Source organism: Anguilla anguilla, chromosome 10, assembly GCF_013347855.1.
Source record: "Anguilla anguilla isolate fAngAng1 chromosome 10, fAngAng1.pri, whole genome shotgun sequence".
NCBI lineage: Eukaryota > Metazoa > Chordata > Actinopteri > Anguilliformes > Anguillidae > Anguilla > Anguilla anguilla.
This window is the reverse complement of record NC_049210.1, coordinates 39,876,918-39,900,972: the sequence shown is the minus strand read 5'-3', so window position 1 is coordinate 39,900,972 and position 24,055 is coordinate 39,876,918. Positions and strand designations below refer to the sequence as shown.

At 47.2% G+C, this 24,055-nt stretch overlaps 1 protein-coding gene across 2 annotated transcripts in view; it reads right to left on the bottom strand.

Moving 5' to 3' along the window:
* Positions 1-23,995, bottom strand: part of LOC118206172 (ceramide transfer protein-like) — a 31,442-nt gene extending 7,447 nt beyond the window's left edge. The window contains exons 1-10 of one of the 2 annotated variants that reach the window (XM_035378456.1): positions 23,481-23,995; positions 22,215-22,349; positions 14,301-14,417; positions 6,181-6,288; positions 5,258-5,396; positions 4,372-4,455; positions 3,983-4,140; positions 949-1,041; positions 625-711; positions 137-229 (exon numbers count right to left, since the gene is read on the bottom strand). In XM_035378456.1, the coding sequence (XP_035234347.1) occupies positions 137-229; positions 625-711; positions 949-1,041; positions 3,983-4,140; positions 4,372-4,455; positions 5,258-5,396; positions 6,181-6,288; positions 14,301-14,417; positions 22,215-22,349; positions 23,481-23,576 (1,110 nt within the window). In that variant the 5' untranslated portion in view covers positions 23,577-23,995. The remainder of the gene's footprint in view (positions 1-136; positions 230-624; positions 712-948; positions 1,042-3,982; positions 4,141-4,371; positions 4,456-5,257; positions 5,397-6,180; positions 6,289-14,300; positions 14,418-22,214; positions 22,350-23,480) is intronic. The other variant, XM_035378457.1, reaches the window with a different exon arrangement.
* Between the last annotated feature and the right edge of the window lie 60 nt (positions 23,996-24,055).

The window sequence follows — 24,055 nt, the reverse complement described above, 5'->3', positions numbered from 1 at the left end:
AAATGATCCACAGTGAGAAACACAGAGAGACAAATGATCCAAAGAGAGAAACAGAGAGAGACAAATGATCCACAGAGAGAAACAGGCTTTCTGACAGAGTGGTGAAAGATAAGGAGCAGCAGGGTGGAGGACGTACCTTCTGGGCGAACCTGTGAGTGCCGATGACACAGTACACATCTCCTGGGGGTTCGGGGGTGGGCCGGTGTATCCGGGACTTCTCCGACTGGCTCTGTGGGGAGGGGGTGGCATTTTAAACAGCTGCTGTAGTATGACATCCAGTGAATTTTCACATACTACCTGATGCATACTATGGTTTCAGACATACTTAAAGGGTTCACATACGATTTCGGCATACTGAATAGTATGTTAGTACGCGATTTTGGACGCAGCCTGACATTAACAAAAGTTAAATAAAAATAAAAATGGTGAAGTTATGTTTCGGTTACTGAATATTCATTCATGTTACCAAACAGTGGCCAAACCCCCTGACCTCACCACCCCCATCCCAGTCCACAGACGAATGATGCCTTTATTCAGATTAATTTACTGTGCTTAAACTCCACCCCTACACCATGTTTGTGTACAGAGTACATATACAGATACAGGCAAGAATACCACCATTACCTGCTCCTCAATCTTGTCTTGCCTGTCAAGGGCAGCTTCAACAGCATCAAAGAACTCATCTTCATTGATGAGACTGTTTGGACCTTCCTGTTGAATCGGATAAAAAAATAATTAAAAATAAGTAAAAACTCAGATTCAGGACACAAGGCTTGCATTTCTATCCAAAGCTTAATGATTACAGTCAGACTGATCAGTACAACAGTGTCCTACCTGGGAATCGAACCGGCAACCTTTAGGTTACAAGAGCAGCTCCTTACCCATTTTACTGCACTGCAGCCCAGCTTCGTTGCATTCAGTAATGCACAGATAAGAAGCAGCACTCACTTCATAATCGGGGCCTCCAAAGTGAGATTTCTTTTTCAGTTCTGCCGTGGCAGTCCTATAAGCATCCTCTACTCGCCTCCTCTTCTCCATTTCCTTCAGAGAGAGAGGGAGGGAAGGGGGGGAAAGAGAGAGAGAGAGAGAGAGAGAGATAGAATATTTAATTAATTTCACAACCTCAAAAAAAAAAAAAACACTGCCGTAACAACTCTCCGAAAAAAAAAAAAAAAAACGATTCAAGTGTGAGAAGGAGAGACAGTCTAAGGATCATCGTATTTTTAACCCTTTAATCAGATTCGGTGTGTGTTCATCCCGTTCCAGACACATGATCAAATGCAACCCCTCTGCACATTCAGATTTAACATCAGGATAAAATTATGAATGCACACATGCACGCTCACTGCCTTCTACCTGCATGTTAGCATAGCACGTGTGTCTGGGCGTGTCGAAGTACAGTACAACACGTGTGCACTCATTTTACAACCTGTGCTTTTCCATTCATAGTAAAAAGCTAGTATGCTCTATGTGTGGAGAGCCACCGTTTGCTGTTCTTTTTTTTTTTTGCTTTTGCATTTTCACTTTAATTCAGAAATTTACCTGAGAATCCAGGAGAGGTGAGTTCAATTGATCAAGTGCCGAGTAACAACTAAAGCCATCAAACCATACGGAATCAGCAGAACAAGGGTTAAGGACCCCTGCCCGAAGGTTTACCTCCTATAGCACACAGCCGTTACCTCCCATAACTCCTGCTTTGATCACCATTCCAAACGAGGTTAGCATTTCGGCGCTCCGTTAGTTTCCAGGTACAAAATCTGACAACACGGCTTAAAATCATCCTTCCCCCCCGGAGCGAGAAATTCCAGGAAACGGACAGGCAGACGCTCGAGAGGGACGAGAACCCGTAAGTTAGGGAGCGTGAAACTCTCCACCCGTTTACCGTACACCGTAGAGCTCCAACACCCAGTGGCGGCGGAACAGTAGGAGGGAGGGAAAAAAAAAAAAACCTCAACCACTCCCCAGCTGAAACTCGTCCAGGCGGTCGGCGGTGGAGGGGGGAGGCCGGAGGACGTACAGCGCAGAAGCCGTTCTCCGCGCGGAGGGGGATCCACCTCTGCTGGTCGGCCCGCGCCGGCTCGGAGGCCCAGCGCGCCCTGGGGCTCCAGAACGCCAGCCCGTAGGCCGACCACGCCGCCGACGGGGAGCTCATCCTGGGGCCGCGCCGCGGAGAGACCGCGGGGGAGGACGGGTTCCGACCGGCGTCTGAGCTCCTCCCGACGCCGCAGCCGATGCCGCCAACGCCGCCGCTGCACTCCTGCGTTCCCACGCCCCGCTGGCAGCTCTGCTAAGGTTTCAAGCAACAGGCACTTCCTGTCTACCTTTCGGGTTTCAACGTTTATGCCCCCCCCAAAAAAAAAACAAAAAAAAAAAACAGAGAGAACCGGTTCCGCCAGGCGGGAGAGAGCGAGCTCGAGGGACGGCGGAGGTTTCGCAATTAGCACCTGGAGAGGGGGGTTAAGAAAGCCTCTTTGAGAAACACACCCCCCCGCAGGTCTGAGGTTAATATCGACCGAAACCGCCAAAGAATTCCTAGTTTAATCACGGGACGTCTGAGCCCTGCGTCTCCTTGGTAACCTTGACAGGCTGACCTTCCACATTTTCGAAGAAGCTGCATTCTTTCAAAACCCTAGTGGGTTAGACGTGCACAAATGCTCTTTTGGGTGTACAAACCTATGCTAGAGGAGGCCAAGATGAAAAAGCAAGATAGCATTATTTGGAAAAGTCATCTTTCAAGCGCTGATAAAATTTTTAAACACAGATTTGCGATTTGACGTGAACAGTTATTTATGATGGTTTAAAAGTTCAGATTGCTGGTTAAGTACTCAGTGGACTCTGTGATAAATTAAGAGAAGGGTCTAGCTGCACCTGCAGTATTTACTTACTAGTATAATAATGTGGATTCTGCAATGAAATCTGTAACCACGGAATTTGGCAATCCTGGAAAGACTGTTAAGCATCTGGAATGAGGTGGTGTTGCTTATATTAAAGTTTCAAAAATATACATTAAAGTCACCAGAGGAGGAAAACCCAGGTTCAGAAAGTAAAATTCCACCCTAGTATTCTGTTCCAACTACCAATATTTGCTAATTAGCGCAATTCTTCAGCTAGGGGGTAGAGCTAATTAGTGAATTCAGCTGGCTTAGTTCCTGTGTGGACGAAACACATGGCAGGGCTGCTTTCTGTCCCCTGGACTTTGCACCTGTGAAAGTAGCAATAATATCACAAGAAGTGAGCCGTCTTCATCTTTCAACTCCTTTCCACAATCTCTGTCCTCATCCTTGCCCGACCACTTCAGCCTCCTTGGGTGCTAGACCAGTGTGGCCTTCTCCACCTTAAACATTCTGCTGTCCATCTACACGTATGAAAAGCCAGAAGTCATGTGCATCAACAGGAATACCTGTATTGAGCATAAACCAATTGAAAGTGCAATGTTTGGTACATCATACGGCTTAATCTGGCGTGTGAGTGAATTCACTACCAGAGTGCTTGTGTTTCAGCTCCATGGCTCAATGCATGGGGAATCTCCACACAGTGGCAACCCAGGATCTTCAAATTATGTAGGACGTTTGTTCCAAAGGAACATTTTATAGCAGCCATCTAGCTAAAATTGTTCCAATAAACCAAAATACGTATTTGCAGAAAATTAAAACAACAATTAAAGAATCTTAATGAACCAAGAGCAGGGCTATCAAGGGCAAGGCTATAATGCTTTATTGGTTAATAATAATCTGTTTTATAGCTAGGGTCTGTCCACTTGAAACCATACTGCAACTAACAGCAAGTGGTCTCATTCTGCAATCCCAACGCAACAAAAGGGCAAGACATCGTAGGAAATTAATCCTAGTTCCCAAATCCCAGAGATTATGAAAAAACGCCAATCGCCGACCGCTATCCGCTACAGCCAGCTCAAAGCCGTTGCTATCAACACGCGATAGCCCCGCCCATTTAGGGGCGGGGTCCCAGGTGGGCTGCGCTCTACCTTGTCCAGTCTCTTCTGCCAGCTGTCCTCCCTCTTCACCATGAGGTCGATGCAATGAGACAGCGTGGACAGGATTCCAGCCGTGGTGGCCTTGAAGGTGATGGCCTCCCCTTTGAAGTCGATCCCATTGATTCCCCTCAGGCTCACAGTCGCTAACACTGAAACAGCGGGGAAGGAAAGACGTGCCATTGGACAATCGGAGACGGACCATTCACGTTACCATGCAGAAATAATGAAACGGAATGAACTGCAGGATGCGGTCAAAGGAAAAGGTCATTCTGACAAGTTCAGTTTTATCACAAAATGGAGCCACTCGGTGGACTGTCGAATCCTACAGATCGCGGGGCTTGTTTTTAAAAGTATGCAATATGAATAGCCACCCAACTCACGTTTCTCTTTGCTGTCGTTGTTGTTGTGAAAGTTGTCGCCGTCCGGACGAGTGTTCGGAAAGTCGTCCTCGTCGTCCTCCACAACTGGAAGACAACGGGGCTCTGGATGACTTAAGGGTTTAAAGACTAGGAGCGAAAGGGCAGACCGGGCCGTGTGGCAGGTACAGCCTGGGCCCGCTCACAGACAATGGGGGTGCAGTGCGAACGTTAGCGGACAACCCCGCAAACAAGCTGCTGTTCTTCTACGGGAACAAGAGCACAGCATTCATCCAGTCATGACCCAAGGAATCTTCCCTCAGCTAAAATGCATCCACCAAGTCAGGCTATTTTAATTAGTGGATACAGGGATTCTTGGGAGAACTGGACTGAGTGAGATACGCTCCTGTAAAGTGTTTTTGCTCTTTCAGACTCCAGTTTTTTTCCCCCAAAGACTGCACAGTGTAACGCAGATGTCGTGTCACTCAATCAAACAGCATCTTTCACTTCTTTCAAATCAGCAGAATTTGAACAAGCAAATTTAAACTGAGAATGTCAGAAACATGCAGTTTCAAATGGAATCATACCAAATACAAACTAATATATAATATTATACACAATAAATAATATTGCATTAATTCTGAATGAATCATAGATCAACAGTTCAATATTGTGCCATGTGTGAATAAGATTATTAAGGAATTGACCAGAGTTAAGTTAAATGAAACGTGTTACTAGCAGGAGTTAGGCACTCTACACTTTCTGTAGCATTACTGTTTTCTTGCTACACAAGTTACAAGTACTGTAAACAGTTTTATTCAAAGGAGACGTTCAGCACTTCACTGTGAAATCTCTGCAAGACCTCACCTGAGAAATAAACCTTCCTTTCTTTTTTTCCTGCGTGAGTTACCTTTATCCCTCTGAAACTCGTCTTTGGACACGCCGTCCGCGCAGGCGTCGAAGTACTTCTGCAGCGTGTCCACCTGCCTGCACAGAATGTCCCGGAAGGTCTCCATCTCGGCCAGCTTCTCGCGCAAGCTGTGCCCTTTCTGGGGACGGCACACACAGCACAGCTGAGCTCTCCTCCGCCGCCGCTTGCTAACTCTCTCCGGCGACATTTTCCCGTGCGTGCGGCGTCCAGCGCAGACGGAGGGGAGAGACTGCGACTGGGGCAGCGGTGTTCAGCGTGGGACAGTGAACACCACGAGGGGGAAGGGGGTGGGGGTTCTGCTCCCAGCGCTTAATCGAGTTCACTGAACACATGCACCCTCAATATAAGACAACTCTGAAGTGGTTAAGATACTGCATAAAGTCTATTTGCATTCAGCTACAAATCAGACCAGTTTGTTTCAGGATGAAATTAAATAAGCTGTATGTATGACTAACCCACTGTACGTAATAACACTTTTCTTCATCTCTCTTGTAACTGAGTAGTGAGTGTTGGGTAGAGACCTCTGCCCCATGTCATGTACATTCAATGCTACGTCAAGCCCTGTAGACCACTTTTATGCAGTCCTGGTCTGTTACTTGGAGGTTAAAAAGCAAAGACTCAGACTGGACTTAGATTGGGCTCTGAAGAGACACATGGAATTTTAAAAATCTTTCTGTTGTGAAATATGCTTATACACTGAACACATATTTCATTCCTAATGAGCCATGTTAAACAAACAGGAACAGTCATATAGTTATATTGACATAAGGCACTGTATAGTTTACATGTTGAATGAAAAGCATTCATGTCAGTGGCGTTATGTGCTGTACCTGTGGATGAAATGTACCGCACCGGCTAATGTAAATAAAGGTGTGCTCCCGTGACGAAGCGCTGATCCTCACCTTAAAAGAGGACGTTGAGGTAGCCGAGTAGCCACTGGCTGCGGAGGTGAGGGACAGCATGGAGCCGTGGCGTCGCAGGCTGGACTCGGAGCCATAACCCGACTCTGCCTGGAAGAGCCAAGGACACGGTCCTCAGTACAGCATATACGGCCTGCTCTTACAGGCCCAAGTACAGCACGCACAATCCATGCTTAAAGCTCACGTTTGACAGACAGTACAAATCAGATTCTGGGTAGCATGCTACTCCCTCCCTCAGAGTGTGCTTGCCAAAGCGTGCTGGAGAAGCGTAGTTTTGATGTTTCAGCCCCAGAGTGGTGGGTCACGCTAACACTGTACAGTCCCAAGCTGCAAAGACTGAAGCCGCAGCTGGTGTCGAGGTACTAGTGACCAGCACACAACTGACCAGCCAGGATTTACTGATCTCTAAATTAACTTTAAGCTTAGGGTTGTAACTAGGTAGCTGTTCGTAGGTGACTTAGTTAATGCACTCGTCTTATCTACTGCTTATATTTTTGCATAGACTGCGTTGTTGCTGTTCTTGTTTGTGTTAGTGTTAATCAGTTTATCCTTCAGGGTCTAAGTTGAACTATGCGGTTGTTCCCTGCACTTGGAATGGTACTTCTCTCTAAGGCTTTCTACGCACTTGTTCCTGGTTATGGTTATACATTTTGTTGTACGTCGCTCTGGATAAGAGCGTCTGCCAAATGCCTGTAATGCAATGTAATGTACTGACACACTGCTAATTCAAATCATTCCTCTTAGACTGCAGTCTTCATTACAGAATATCTATGGAAAGGGTCAAGCAAAATAACACAGGACTGTCAGTTTTGGGTGACTCCTGCATGCATATTTTCAAATAAAAATGAGGCCTAATGCAAATGACAACAATAATAATAATGATGATTAAAAATAGCTGCAAACAGGGCATAGCGTTCCTCTGACTGTGGACAGCCTTTGCCAAACAGAAGGGTCAAAAGATCAACGGCCTGGTATATTTTGTTTGGCGATATCCAAAGCCAGCAGCCACCAGTTAATTGCTGGCCGCTAACAGTTAACCGGATGAGGAGGCTCCCGCTGTTTCAACAGAACAAGATCGGAGGGTGTGAGGGTAAACAGAGCCGAGCCTGCGAGTCCTGTCACCGCCATAGAGGCAGAGAGAGAGGCTGAACAGACCGGCTCAAGGGTTAAACGCGACGCAACACGTGACGCGCCGAGAAACCGCCTAGATGCGTTCGGCAGATACGAGACGGCTCCTGCACGGTCGCATTTTACTCCTTACGCAACGGCAATAAATCACTCCAGGGAAGAAAAAGAGCCTTCTTCTGCGTAACTCGGGATGCGAACTATGAACGCCCGCGTTGCTAAGAAATGCCTGGAGTGGAATTAGGTGCAGCACGGCTCTAATTCACTTGAACCGTCACACTGCAGATTGCATTCAACATCTAGCGCTTAGCCATCTATAAACAGCAGTCAGAGCCGCGTTGAGCACATAATTTATAGCCTGCCTTATCCATAATTTAAAATGTGGCTGTAGGTTTCATTTAAAATGATTTTATATGGTAAAGCGTGCTTACGGGAAACCTTAACTGTCTGTGCTTAACTCTTCATAGTAAAATAACATCAGGATTTAAAATAGACCGTGAAATGCAAAATAGCAGCTAGGAAGACTCTGGGCTTTAGGGTGGAAGCAGATCCTTTTTTTTACAAGCCCTGAACAGGGGAAACAGGCAGTCTATAGTCCACACAGTTATATAACTGGTGTAGTCTAGGGTATCTGCACTCAAACACATGCAAAGAGTTTCAAATTTATCACAGACCCTCAGGGGTTAAATATAACCAACTATTTTTAAACTATGACATTCAAAAATGCTGCCAGCTCATTATGCAAATAAGCTTTTATGTTTCGCATTCCGTAATGAGTGGTGATACCTTGACATTGTTATAAAATGTTACATCATTAGCAGAAAGGCTCTTTCGAACTAACAAACTGGGATGATTATAATTAATTTGGGGTTAATTACGCAAATGGATGCTGCTGAGAAATTAATGGCATCATAAAGCCTATACAATTAAAAAAGTTCCTATATAAAGTTCAATTTTATTTATTTGTTTATTTATACAAATTAATTTAAAATCATAAAAGCAGAAACTATAAAATAATGTAGGAATAGGGGAACTAGTTTAGTACACAGAGATAAACAAAAACAATTACCTTAAACATATAATACCAAAACCTCTGACAGCTATTTGTTTTGTAAAGTTGTAAAGTACAATTATATTATTATTATTATATGAATTGGCGCTTTAAACACTGATCTGTTATTGTTATAAAAGCAATGCTGTACTTTATCTGCAAAGCAGAACGCTGGATTAAAAAATAAAAAACAGGAGCATGCTGGTTAATTTCACATGCTGAGGATGAAAGGGCCCATATCACAATGCAGCGCAATATCACCGTAAATCACTACGGTCTTTGATGAAGCAAGCGTTTACGCGCATGCAAAGGCCAAAGGAATGCGAGAAAGTGCAGGGTGCTTAGCCCACCATTCCACCGGCTAAAGCGAGCTTTATTGTTGGCGGTGCAGAACACCGTGCGTCGTCGGCTGCGGAGGATTCGAGCGCGCGTAGAGGCCAGGCGAGAGAGAAACCACAAGGGGAATTCCCGTGTGACCAGTGTGGAAGCAGCAGGGAGGCGAAAGCATGACCAGTCCTTGGGTAGCTAAGCGATCGCGCGACCTCGTCCCGTCACGCCGGTGTCGCCAAGCAGTTCCCCGCAGAAGCCACCGGCGCGTCGGGAACATTGACGAGATTTCTGCCGTGCAAGGCCATTCCCACCTCATTGCGCAGCACAGCGGAATCCATCGTGAGGGGCAGGAGCGTGGCTTGATGCGGTTGACAGAGCCGTGTTTTTTTCAGGACGGGAAGCCTCTAAAGCGTTAACGGGAAGGCGCAAGGAGGAGTAGCGAATCCTCTGGTTAGCACACACAGCCGTTGCTCTAGCTTTTATGCAGTTTCTCTCAGGTGAAGTGCATCTGTGTTTGTCAGTCACTACGGCCGCGACACAGGCAAGTGCGCAATGTGCAAAAAAGTGCCGACAGCGCCGGATGCGTTTTCTACGAGCCAGTCTGCATAATTCAGCAGAAACCTACAAGCAGTTCTGTCCCGGATTTGTCTACCAGACTGTCCTGTCTGCTACGCCTTGCTAACATAGGAGCAATCACTGATACACTGAATCAAAAACGCATGGTAAGTGTCCTCTTTCAGGTGCACGTTGACCAAAAATTAAACTCAACAATTCAACTAAATTCTCAATAAAATATTGCTTTGGAAAATGTGAAATAAACATTTAGCGTTATTACTGTTTCAGTTCTTTGGTAGTCCAATAAAAAATATTATAAAACAGTACTGAGGAATCATGCCCAGATAAGATTAAAGAGAAACGCCTGCAGCATAAATTAGATCCAAAATATGAACCACAGTTGCATTCAGTCAAAGGTCATATTACACTTATCCAGACAGACTATAAACCCGTATTGTGTGATTAAATGATAAAACAATATTGATCCTGTTTCTGGAACATGCATGATTGAATCTTTTTTCATTTAAATAGGCTACTTCCCATTCCAGTGAAATTTACCTGTGCTTCCCCTTTCATGCCAATGGGTGGCGCCAGAAGAACATATTTCAAATTCAAAGGGGTTACTGTAGGTCAAAGACCAGGAGTAACCCTTGCAGCGTCGAGCACCCTGCTGGTAGCTTCTGTACTGCCAAACCTCCAGTCTCTAATCGCATTCTACCATTCTCTGCCCCGATACCCATCTATCAATATATCGCTATCAATGACATCAGCCAGCAGCACAAACACATTAAAACACACAGACATGGCCTCTGTGCAGGAGTTCTCAAAAGGAAAACAGCACACAATGCAGTTTGAAGCTCTTAAATTCAGTCAAGTCACTATGACTAATGTCAAGCACCCTGAAAACTCAGTGGACGGTTTCACACTGTTTTGTCATTGTGTGTCACTGTGCACTGAGTGTGAAGTGTAAGCTCTAACAGCAGTAGGTCTCGTGACGCTGCACAGACGAATGGAAGGGGTTTGTGCACACGGTGCTACGACAGCAGGAATGCGTGAAAGCGCTTCTGCAGCTACGTGCGAAACGGCAGCGGCAGCGCGTGCCTCACGGCCACGCCCAGATTCAGCCTGCAAACTGCTGCGCTGGTGATCCGCAAACGCTACGACGCTCCACAAACGCTCCTGAAACGCTCTGCAAATGCTCTGCAAATGCTTCACAAACGCTCTGCAAATGCTTTACAAACGCCCAGAAAATGGTCCAGAAACGTTCCATAAATCTTCCGCAAATGGTCTGCAAGAACTCCGCAAACACTGCAAATTCGCTGAAAACGCTGTACAAACACTCTGCAAATGCTCCAGACACGCTCCGTAAACGCTCTACATACGCTCTGAAAACGCTCCGCAAACACACCACAAACCACTCCAGTGCACTGAAAACTACACACTCCGATCCTCTGCACCAAACTTACTACCCACAAATTCATACTCATTCATGTGCCCAGGGATGAAAGCATCAGGCAGTGAGGATTCTTACTCGCGCCTTCCTCCACATCCAATTAGTTTTAAAAAGATAAACACTTAAAAAGGTGGAGTGATCCGTTTGAAGCCAAGTAAAAACTCCATGGCTCATTAAACGTGACCGTGGTGCCTATGTGGTAACCGCTCGAACCTGCGCGACTGAACGGCAGCGGGCGACGCCGTGGGCTCGGAACATTCCGGAAACTCGCGAGGGGCGTCCCGGGCCAGTTCCGGCGGGCGGTCGGCAGGTGGTGTGGCCGGTGACTCAGAGTGGGCTGGCCGGCAGTGACTCAGTCACTCGGGCTGCACCCGGGTCGAGCGAGAGCGCGAGAACGAGAGCCAGCGAGCGAGCGGGAGAGAGAGAGAGAGAGAGGGGGGAGGCCAGGGCCAAGGAAAGGGGTTTCCCCTCTGTGGGGATATGAGTAAGTACTGCATCTGTCAACAGCAGGCCAGGGCGGTCACTATCCTGAAAGGACACCCAGCAACCCGCGAGCGCTTACAGTAAGCTCTTACCGCACGCTCGCCCGAGGTCACATGACTGTCTACAGAAACTTCGAGGCTCTGGAATCTGCAGATGGAATTTGGAGCGGCCGCTTGCAAAAATTAATCTTTAAACTGGCGGAAAGTCATTACGGCATCACAACCCTGTGGCCTAGAGGAGGAGGGACGGGTATCCTTGAGCGTAAACAACAGATGGTTTTTACGCGTTCTACGGTATTTTTTTTTACGAGGCCGTGTGGAAGGGCGCGGGGCAAATCGAGCGGTTCTGTGGCTCTGCGGCTCGGTGTGGGATTCACCGAAGCCGAACGGGGGGCTCCTCCACCCGAGCCGGGGAGCCACGGGTGCGGCGACCTCAGTCGGACAGGGGGCTCGGACAGGGGGCTCGCGGACGGGACGTCCTGGAACCTGAGCGTCACGCGGGGGATTCATCGCGAGCGCTCGATGGCTGCGGAGCAGAGGCCAAATCGCACAGAGCCTTTTGGAAAATGCAGCGGGTCAATACAAACAGGCTCAGACGTGCTCTGTGTGCGTACGGCCGGGGAACCTGCCCTCTGTGAATCATTACTTAGCACGGCAACCTGCTGATATCGAAAACCTAATAATACTTTGCATCAGAGTAGCCGGAACGTGGGGTTTAAAGCACAAGCGCTAACCGTGTGAGGGGAGAGGAGAGCTCTGTTTCAGGGTTGAGAGTGGGCTGCCAGCCACAGGTCCCAGCCCGGGGTGCGACTCCCCTTTCCTGGGCCCCCGCTCTGGGATCTCTCCCCCCCACCCCCCCTCGCTTACTCACCAGTGACTAACGGCCCGTGACTGCGGGAGGAAAGGCAGCGGGGCCGGATCAGCCCTTCGGGAGACGCGGGGGAACGGCAGATCTCGTCTGTCCTGTTTGGCTTTCTGGTTGTGTGGGAAACGCGAGGAGAGCGCGCCTCCCGGAGTTTCGGTGCGGCACAGAAACCTCCGCCGGTTCCACGCCATTCTCACACTCCTCAGGGATTCAAAACCAGCTCTCCGCAGAGCGGTGAAGCTCATACCGGTGTGTCGCAAAGCCGTCAAGACACTTCCGTGTGTCGTTCAGTGAATACACACACACACAGACACACAGACACGCACAAACACACACACCTACACACACACACACATACACACACACGCGCACATACACGCACACACACGCATACACACACACATGCACAAACACGCACACACACATACACGCACAGACACACACAAACACATACACACTTTAAATGTTTAGACAGTGACATAATTTGTGTTGCTCTGGCTCTGTACTCCAGCACACTGGATTTGAAATGAAAGAATGAACATGCGGTTTAAAGTGCAGACTGTCAGCTTTCATTTGAGCGCTGGGGCACAGAGCCAAAAACGCATCGCTTTGTAGCAACACCAAAAGGACCGGCGAACCGGAGAGCACGCCACACGCCTCCCATCCCCCGTCCCAAAAGCCCCGTCCCGCCCCCAGGAAAGACGGCCAGACATCTGAGCCTCTTCCCCAGCGCGAGCCGTGCGGCTCCTTCCTCTGGATCTGGCTTTAATCACACACAGCTGAGAGGGGGGTGAACGCAGCCCAGCGATCGGCCCATTTTCTGCAGGCAGATGCGCCGCTCTTTCACTCCCTTTCGGACTCCTTTACAGGCCGTCGTCCTGAAGGCTTTTCAGTTTTGCCCCCCCCCCCAAAAAAAACTCAATTTCCCAGGTTTAGCTGGGGCGTGCGAGCGCACGGGCCGTGGGAAGAGGAGGACGAACCGGCCAGGCCCGCGTGGCTTTCCCGCTCCGGGCGGAGCCGGGATACGTGGGACTCGTAGTCTCTGGCTTTGCTTACGCCCTGTGGGGACCGCGCGCTGGCTCCCGCTCAACAGGCGCATCCCTGTCAGCTACAGCCATGGAAAAATGAGTTACAGCCCCGCGTCTCGCTTTCAAGTGTAATTAAAACAAAGAGGTCTTTCTCTCTCTCGCTTTCTTGCTTTCTTACTTTCTCTCTCTCTCTCTGAGCGCGCCGGGAACGCAGCCGTTCCGCCAAGTCTGTGAGCGAGTGGGGCCTGCAGTTTCTCCGGAGTGTGTTTCTGGTTAAGGGCCTTCAGCCCCCTCCACCCCCCACGTCTCTCTGCACCCTTCTGGATGGTTCCGTGGGCAGCCAGTTCAAGGCCTCCCCTCCATCTGTAAGACCCCTGATGAGGGGAGGGAAAACACGCACCCAGTTTTGGCGCCCAGTCCTTTGCGGCTGGGAGACTTTTGGGGGTGTGCGTTACATTTTAAAGCCAGGCTGCTATTGGACACTGGCCCCGGCACGACTGAGCGCGCTCCAGAAGAACCCGGTGCCGCAGCAGCTTTGAAAACACCGCCTGCTGTTTAAATGCTGAGAAAACAAACTACGGCAGCCACAGGACAAACATCCCTGCTGTCCTGTGGTTTAGGTCAGTCAAAACAACCTCCAGCGCACGTCCAGAGGATAGCGGAATTCACTCATTAACCCATGACGAAAGAGATTACACGTCAGGAAGACTGGAGGGGAAAAAACGAGAGGTTTGCTCATTTCAAGTTAAAGTTCAATGTACAATTAAGCGGCTCAGCAGTCAGTCATTACCTGACTGAAACAAAATGGCACCAATGCAACATAACTAAATCCAGAACTCTGGTATTTGGTTTTGATACGTTTAGACTACCGAGAGACTTTATCCTCCAATATTTAGCATTCTTAGTCTTCAAAACTTCATCAGGAATAATAATGTCAATAAGGATTCTGTGAAATACACTTAATGTCGTTAGCCTGATTATTAGTCAAAACTGCTGCAACCCCTTAAAAGGGAGACTTTAATGCTTCAAAACCGAAGGCCTTGATTTCGCTGACCGGAGGACCAGAATTACCAGCCTCTGAAAACCGAAAAGCCAGTGGGGACCGCCCCACCAGACCCCAGACCCTGCCCCACCCCCCCACCAGGCCCCAGACCCTGCCCCACCCCCCCACCAGGCCCCAGACCCTGCCCCACCCCCCCACCAGGCCCCTTACCTTGTGGAGCTCGATGGAGTTGATCCACTGCTGCCGGTGCTCGGGGTCCTGGGCCCGCAGGTACCACACGCTGTCGTTCACGCTGATGTCGATGCGGCACTCGTCAAACTCGTGGGGCTGCGGGGGGGGGGGGGGGAGGGCAGAGCGAGAAACAGAATGCGTGACCCTCAGCTCGGACGCCACGCCCCAGCGAGACCCCCTTCCTGTCCTGGGCCGACCCATCGCTCAGACCGGGCGGTTCAGCACCTGGCTGGATACCGCTAAGCCTGCGTGACTCGGTCTAAGCGACCGTGGCCCATTCAACCGCTCAAATGAAGCGTATAAACAGACAGAAAGAGTGAAAGCAGGTGCGCCACGGTCTGAACGCACAGCATTTACAACCGGACGTAAACATACAGGCGACACAAAGCAGCTCCCTTAGTAACACTGACAGGCAGCGGTAAGAATTCCCTTTGAAAATCAACCGACCAAATCAGACAAGATCATGTTGTCTTTTTAAAGGTCTCCCTATTAAAACATACTGCAGCCCATTTATGTACCGTAAGCCCATTAATGCACAGAAATGTACATTTTGTACAAACTGCATTTGAGTCCAAATTTAAATGCCTGAATTTAAATGCCTCATGCAAAAGTGAAACCCCCCTCCCCAGAAAGGCAGAAGCAGCAGCTCTGTCGCTAATCTACTGTAGCCTGGGCCTTTTTGGGCTTGAAGCGGGTTTCACACGAGAAAGCCGCCGTTCGCCGCAGGCGTCTAAACATGGCCGACGCCCCCCGGGCCGTGGCCCGCGCGGAGCGATCGCAGCCAGGGGCTCCCGCGTTCTTCGCCAGCGCTGGAAGAACTCCCGGGCTGGCGGTGCCGATCCTTGGCACACGCGCGGAGAATTCCGCGGGCTCCTCCGGGACGGCGCTCCCGAACCGAAGAGCGAGTTCTGCCGTGACTCCGCCGGGGAGCGGAGAACAGGTCGCGCTGACCGCCGCCGTCGGGCCGCGGTGACCGCCAATCACATAACAGGAATAAACAGGAAGTGCGGCTGCGCGTGAACCGAATAGGTGCCTCCGCGGTTGTTCCTACTCCGCTAGAATCCGTCCTGCATGTAGCCAGCTACATTTTTTACAAGAACTAAATTAATGGCATGACCCAATCCTCAATTTCACATTTATAGCTAAGTTGAATATAGTAGTAAAACTCAGTGAACCCACACAAACAACAACATAATGATGGGGGAAGGACAAAATACCAGGAGCCTAAAACAGGAAGAAAGGGATTTTTCACTCTGCCTTATCATTACTGAACAGGCCAACACCAGTAGCAAATACTGCATTTTTTTTGATAGCAATGTTAGATCTCTAGAATAAGTGACATCGCAAGTTTGATCAGACACCACACGTCACCAAGGTGTGCATTCTACCATTCTAGCACTGCTGTTTTTCACCGTATCCTTCGCTCAATATAGGCAAAGGGAACAGCAAGGAGTTGCTAAGGACCTCTTAGCACCGGCTAGCGCGCTCCGGTCCGGGGACGGATAAAGCACAGAGCCCGCCCTCACAGGCCCAGCCAGCCGCCGACACAAAGAGGTGAAAAGGAGACGCCGCGCGTTCGGATAAATCTCGCCTCCCCGCCGCCCCCGCCACCGTAAATCCAGGCGGTCGCTTCGCCGGCTTTCGATGAAACCTGACACGCGCCATTGTGATGATCTGAACTGAGATTCGCGGCGCGCTTCAAACGCTGAAGCTCAGCCACAAACCGTCATTTGTACAGCGGCAAACTGCTCCCCTCTGAATGAGACTGACTGACCACAGATAGATGCATCTACTGTACGTCACCTGCTCTAATGACGACGGAACAAAAAAGCCACCTGAAAATAAAATATTTTGGAGTAACTTTGTCACTTTTTTTTTTGGAAAGGAACAGTATACATTTCTACTTGACACATGACGGCACACTATGCCTGATGAAAGTCTTCACGCGCATACTTGAAAACCTAGCCGCATGCTGACGTCACTTCCTGTCGGGCAAAGGACAGCGCGGAACGGCTCTCTGTCCGCAGGAAGTGCGTCCCAAGATGGCAGGGACGCAGAGCTGACCCCGCGACGTCTACACCGCAGATAACCGCACGAGGACGTGAATCAGCACTGTGCATGCAAAACAACTTCAGCTATCCAATGGAAGGGAACGCACCTGAAACCAAACACCGTGCCGAAGTTCTGCTTCAGCAGCTAAATATTACAAACTGTTGGACAACTCTACTGTTCGGTGACACGATATTCATCTTCTAGATGTCGAGAAAGATTGCAATCCGGTTTTTCTGCTCCAGCAACAAGCCGACTGATGTTACCGATGTCTCGTTGCCAGTCTCATATTTTCAACGGCCAGCTCTCGATGGAAGCCACCGACAGGATGGTGTGCAATATCAAACTGAGTCTTCAGACTGATTCTAAAGGGGCATAAAATGTGCCGCCTATAGGCTGTGATCCAGTAATGCATCACAAACAAAACAAAAAACTTAAGAGATCTAAGTGCGGAGTGCACTACAGTCTGAAGACTGTCTTCACAGGCCAGAAGAGTAAAAGCGTGTGGGCCATGTAAAACAGAGACCATATCAAAAAAAACTAAATTGTAAATCCGAGCACAAAGATTCATTCGCTGAGCGGAAATTTCCATTCAGAACCAGCAGCAGCTGTAGGTTTTGTAGCAGAGGGAACCTTTGAGAATAATGCGGTTCGTTCGCGTGGCCGTGAGCTGGAGACGGTCCAAGAAACCCCGAGACTGAAGCTGAACCGATGCCAAACCACAGCTGACACTTCAGTGAACCGCTCAGGATGGGCTGCGGCCGGCGCCGAAATAAAGCGCTGCGCTCCCCTCTGCATGTGGGCGGTGAGTGGTTGGTGGGGGGGGGCTTGGACAAAAACAGCGGTCCTGGTCGATGGTCTGAAGCTGGCCTTCCTGATAGGCCGGTCGGTCATGAGGTAATCCGCGAAGTTCACCCCTGCCGTCATTCTGGCTTGTTGTTTTTTTTAGAAAAATATTTAGAGGTCTGAAGAAGGCGATGCTTTCATGGACTGTCCAAGAAAAACTTCCCAAATGGCTCTGAAGTGGAACCCCCCCCAGTAAGGGAGTGCGTGCGCGAAGCCACGGCCCACGGCCAGGCTTCTGCTGGTCCGCTGGTCCGTGTGCAAAAGACCACCTCGTCACAACCGAGGCTAATCTAACAAGACAGAGTTTCCCCCACAGCTAACAGTCAAACCTCATTCAATATGCCTGCTTTCAAGCCCTGATAAAGGCCAACAGCCCGGTGGTGATATTTCAGAAGAGACAGGTCGGTTAGGCTTTGTCATAAAACAGAACACACAGACCCTCAGCAGGAGCTGAACACCCCCTGGACGTGCACACAGAAGCACGCTTTACAGTGCAGTCCATTTCATGGCCGAGAAAAGCTACTTCTCTACCGTTTCTTTATGTTCTAAACAGTTTTTTTTTTTTTTTTTTTAAATGGCAAAATGCATTCGTGACACTTTTTATAGCTACATGAAAAAAGTCGGGTTTTGTTATGAAGGCAAATAACTAGCGTGTTTTCACACTGGTTTTGGCCGTAGGACCAGAATTCATTTGGAGGTCGTTTCATAGAAACAGCACTGCAGAAATTGCAAACACTAACTAGGCTAAGTCTTGTCTGCAGTCTTTCATGAGACTGGAATGCAAATTTCTCATTAAGACCCCTTTTATTTGGCAGGCAGCAAAAGCGTAACCTTCATTGTAGCATAAAGGGCAAGGTAACCCAAAAGTCATAGGTTCAATTTCTGGGTAGGACACTGCCATTGTACCCTTGAGCAAGGTACTTAACCTGCATCGCTTCAGTATATATCAGCTGTATAAACGGATGCAATGTAAATGCTACAGTAGGTAAAAAGTCGCTCTGGATAAGAGCGTCTGCTAAATGCTGGTAATGTACTGTAATGTAAACACATAAAGAAAAAGTTCTTAGTAGGCGATAAGATGCAGGCTATTCTGCTGTCGCAGTCACACTGATCATGGAGAGCAGGCAACCAGAACCCACTGGGAGCAAACAGTATACACGCTGATGGAAATGATGTTTGATGATGGAGACTATTATTAGTAGTAGTAGTATTGTTGCATTGTTATTATATACATGTACGTTATTATTAGTCCTATATAGAATTACCCTATTTGCAATGATTTCCTCTATCATTACACACATTAAAAATCAGTACTAGGAAGGGAAGGAGACAAACTGTCATAGGATTTAGAGGGAAAGGCATCAGCAGGAATTTTCTATTGGAGATATGCCGTGTACATTTAGAAAGTGGCTGGAAATGAAATTAAGGTGACCCTCGGGCCGACACAACACCGTAAATAGCGCGCCGTTATCAAATATTCACAGCATCAATAAAGACTCAACCGCTGAGTAAGCCCAACGGAGGCCATTTGCAATCGCGTCGTCCGAAATCGGGCCGCAAAAGCCATCTGCAAAATGCAATATCAAATACCAAAAATAGGCCTGTCAATTTCACACACTTTTCAGACCTTTTTTAGATCCAGTAACAGGACGTCTGACCCAAGTGGCCCAGCGGTAACCCAGATGTACTTAAGACTCTTCCCAAAAACATATTCCACAAACATAAATAAATATGCAGTTCGTACACACTTCTGCAAACAACTTTGGACTTCTTTCCAAGCATGCATCATTATACAAAATAAGATGTATTTCCCCTCTGATATCAAAATTCAGGGCAGCAAAAGCAGAACTAAATTTTAAATCGATGCAGAAGTGAATGTGTATAGGGCCCGTCCAAACATAACACCAACACTCACACCCTTTGCAACTACAGTATTTAGTTTACTTCTAGTTCTTTAATTTCACAATATACCCACAGGCCCTTTGGTTTATCAATGTAAAAATGCACATAAAACACTTGACAGACAAGACATAGGTTTGAAAGCAAGGTCTCCCCCAAAAGAAAATGGAGATGTTGGTCTATGTCTACCCCTTGCTTGCACATACAGATACACACTTTGCTACAATTGAGGCCCCATTTTTAGCTTTGTGGCTTAGAATCCAATACTTGTTAACTGCTTATGAAAAATACTTTCCCCAAGCATTTTACCCAGTATTTTTGTATTATACTTTTCAGGAAGGGTATAGTTTGCTGCAAATGCAACTTTAACTCAGCAGAGGGAAGAGCTTAATGTCACAAATTCCCTGCACACAGCACGCCTTGCAATATGTGCAAACTTCTTGTGATTCGAGGAAATTTCATTTGGGGAAACGGATGTCATTTGCAACCAGGCTTCCGAACAGGAATGCGCTACTTGAGAAAATGAAGTCAGCTGTTTTCAGAAAAATCTGTTGCCGGTGCAGCAAAAAATAAATAAATGCAGTAAACCCTAGTGTTTATTGAAAGGATTTAACACAGTTTCTTGGGGGTGTTTTGAAAGATAACAAAGCAGGCCATTAATGGACTTTGAACCCTCCATCTAAAGTCCTGCTTATGAAGCCCAAGGTAAAATGAAAGCATGTGAACAAACAGCACATTCCAGTGCTCTGCGAAATGCTATCCTCTCATGCACCAAGTCAGGAAAATATTTCCTGATACAGGTCAAAAGATGGAAACTGTTTTCTGCACCGACGGCGCTAAAATCCAAGTGACCTTTAATGAAATCTGATGAAAGGCCCTCTTAGGAAATATCATCTCAAAAACTGGGCTCCAAGTCCAACGCAGTAATATTTCACCCTCGAAATAACTTGGTAACAGCTTAGCGGCCTTAAAGTGATAAGCCACCTCGCGCAATAAGCACACAGTGATTCAGACGCTCCGAATGCAGACGACTCCCTGACTGACCCCGTTCCAGCTGACCCAGCTCCGGAAGCATTTAAACCAGATTCGGAATTTATTTGCAGACTAGCAGGAACGGAGAGGACAGAAATATGAAACATCCCAGATTGGATGCTCGGCGAGCGGCTACCCAGGCCTGGTAAACGTTTGTCGCGATGCGATGCCCGCCTGGCGCTAGGAAAGGGGGCTGATGCCTGCTTTCTCTGGGAGGACCAGATAAACGACGCGAGCAAGCCAGCGCAAGCCAAAATTCATGCGGTTCAGTGAGCGCTTGCTTGGGCCTTGCTTGCTGACGGCTGAGTTTCCCCAGCCAGTTTAATTACATTGCACTCAGAGCAGTCCCAACAACCGTGTTCAATCTTTGGCTGGTAATAAATTGATAAATTAATAAATAGCCTACGGCAATGACACATATTACGGTTCAGCGCAAAAAGATTTAGCCTTAATCATGTTTAGCCTGAATGTGTAAACCCATTCATTTCTAAACTCCATACTTGACCACAGCGCTTTCTCTGCACAAGCAGAACCGTTCCACCAGGATGTGGAGATTTTAACAGAACTTCGAAAGTATTAAATCCATTAACTGCAGGGAAGGATGTGGTCAAACACACATCTCACCACAAAAGAGTGATGTCACTTTTTTCCAGTAACGTCTTTCTTGCACATCTACAAGTGAAACTCATCACAGCCTATAGAGCGTATGTATTAAAATACTAGTTCCACACCTCTGCACCAAAAACAACAGTTGAACTCTAGTCACGCCCAGGTCAAAAGGTTAATGTTCCCTACCCCAGTAGCTGAGCAAATGATAAGCCTGAGAAATATGAGTTTCATTTGTGTAAACCGTGAATAGCCTACACAGGCTAGGGACACAAACCTATATGAATAGTTTATCACAAATCAAGTTTGAGATAAAATGGTGCATACCAAAGCAATACAAACAAACGCAACAGCTATACATGCACTGGTCCCTTCATTATATTTTATTCCGAGTCTGCATTGAAGCTGTCACGATACAACCTACTTTGAAACTACAGTCCGAGTTCTGCTCAGTGATAATTAGAAGGATTAACCTTTGACCGATGGAATTAACCATAAATATAATGCACTGTCGCTTTAACCTCTGGTCTTCCGCTACCTCTTTGTTTTTACTCAGATGTACTGAAGGAGCATGCTAGGGCCTAAAAATTCAAGAGCAGTCATTCGAAAAGCAAATTAATTTCTAGTACGGGAGACAAAGTTTGTGTTTTTTGCTTGTTCACAGCATTTACCTGCATTGCTAACCCCTGGAAAATTCAGGCAGTTCTACTCAATACTGATTTTGAGGACGCACAACATCATTGTTAGTAATGAACCTTTTTGGTCAAGGTGAGAAACGCAAACAGTGAAATAACATGGATGTGTTAAATGATAGGAGGGTGCATCAACGCTGAGTTTCTCCCAATGGCTTGGGTATCTTCCCTGGCCAAAACACATCGCCGCATGCCTTTTTGTTTATGGTGCAGTTAAGTTATACCCCACTGAGAAGGAAGTTAACTATGAGTATTAAAGCATCAACAGCCAGCTAACTTATTTACTTGGACTGAAACATTTGGAGCTCTGAACACTATAACCTTTTATAGGGCAGAACAGAATGCATAACACATCATCCGTCATATCAATACCGTAAAAAAGCAACTGCAAATGGTTAATAGGCTATATACTGTAGGTTTCCAGTACTGCACTGATCCCCGATGTTGATTCTTGTCGCGCCCCTAGCAAACAACATCGAATAAATCAAATACGCATGTACTAGGGCACCTCAAAAGAAAACCCGTGAATTCGTTGAATTACACGCTCGAGGTAATCCTATTTTCAGCTATTGAATAAATCCGTTACAATGGAAAACGCAAAAAAAAAAAAAAAAAAAAAAAAAAAAAAGCTAAGGTAGAAAGCATTCACTTTGGTGTCAGGAATATAACTGCGGCTGGGAATAAGGACAACATCATTTCTGATGACAAGTGGCTAGACACTGCATAATGCCGCTTTGGCAGGTCACACTCGTGTTTGCGCGACTCTTACCGTAATGACAGCTTTGCTGAGGCACAGCGAGCCCCTGCAGCCATACTCCCGTTCGTCCTCGGACTTGTAATAGCTCAGCGTGTTGTTCTTCAGCACTACCCAGCGGTCCTGCCACCCGTGGATGTAATTGGTCCACTAAAGAAAACACAGGGAACCGCGAGGACATCATTGCGCTGCAGTACTGATATTAATTGATTCTTTAGGGGGCCGATAGAGGACCTGCATATGAATACCAATTAATTTACAAGGCTTTCATTTTGCAGTGAGCCTGCTCCGACCATCCCAAAATGTATTGCGAGGATTTCCACCAATTGAAATAAACACTTGGCATGCAATCTTTACGGTAGTAAATCAAATGCAACCAGATACAGGATTAGCTAGGCACATGTCATTTTTGAGAAGTGTTCACTTTTTTAAAGAGAGTAAAATGTTGCTCATGTGCATGCGGATTAGTTTGCATTTGCGAAGGAGTAAAAAATCGGTATAATACCTGCTTCAGACGTTGTTCGCAATGCTAGATGTTCTAACTTACGATTTCAGACATTTCCATAATTAAAGACCACTTTTACTCAATGATCCAGCAATATAATTGACTTTGGACCTTGAGCAAAGCATGGCGGTAGTTGGGTTGTGAAAGTAACTAGTCCAAGTTTAAAGTCCATAAAAATCACATACTTTACGCGATCAACAGCACCTCCACGGATGAGCAATAATAAACTTATCAAGAATATCTAACTTAAGTTAGCTATTCCGTGTGACTGGTGGACTGTGGCTAAATCCAATAATCTATAACGTTAATGTTACCATTTGGAAGATAACTGAATGTTTTCTATAAACGTGTGCTAGTTGTTACTTGCATTACTAAATTGAAAATACGTATTGTTGACATCCGTAGCTAATCTAGCTAACGTTAGCTTGCTACGATGTTAACATATGAGACAGTACTCTACCCAGGTAATTAAGAGGCCGAATTCCAATCTAATTAGTTAGCCATTGTAGTTAACAGTGAAGACTGTCTTTCAAGACATATTTCCTACCGTGACTACGACTGTTACCTGGCCATCAAGCTGGCTAACTAACAACTGCACGTCATGCCAAGATTAAAACCGGTCTTGAACTAGGCAGGCAATGCACGTGATTAAAGAAAATGGAAACAACACAAGAGCGACATTGAGTATGATAATGAAAACGATTTATGTGCACTCCTTAAAGAACTAACAGGCGAGACCCTCACACCGTCCCCCCTACTCCCTGGTTTCACCTTACCTTACTGAGGATCCCACCGAGCTCAACAGGCTGCCCAGACTCCGTGTCCAAGTCCTCCTCCGAGCCAGACGAATTCCAACTCTGATTATCCGACATTTATATTAGCTTGCCAGCCGCGTCAGACAGAAAAAGAAAATAAAAGTGTAGAGCACGAATGACAGAAACAGTGGTAACGGGAATGGTCGAAGATTTTAAGAACTCATGTTGCAATCCGAAAGTCAAGGAGAAGAAGGCTAAAAAGACTCCAAAAACCACACTTTAGAAACTAAGGCTAACTAGCTGGTTAGCTAGCTAATCCCGTGAACAATCCTCTCTTCTTGGTTTCATTAATGCGACGCGCTGATAGATTACTGTTGTTACTTCAGAGGCTACTATATAACAGCGCAGACCCTGGCCCTGCGCTGTACGTGCTGTAATGTGAGAGTCCCTCTGTTGTTCCTCTTGAGTAATGAGCGCAGCGTTAAGAGGGGAAGACCAGACAAGAGCCAGTAACCTAAACCGACGCCATATTCTCTGACGTCTCACTCTTGTCTACTGGTTGACAGCATGTGTGTTGTTGTATTTTTTTTAAGGTC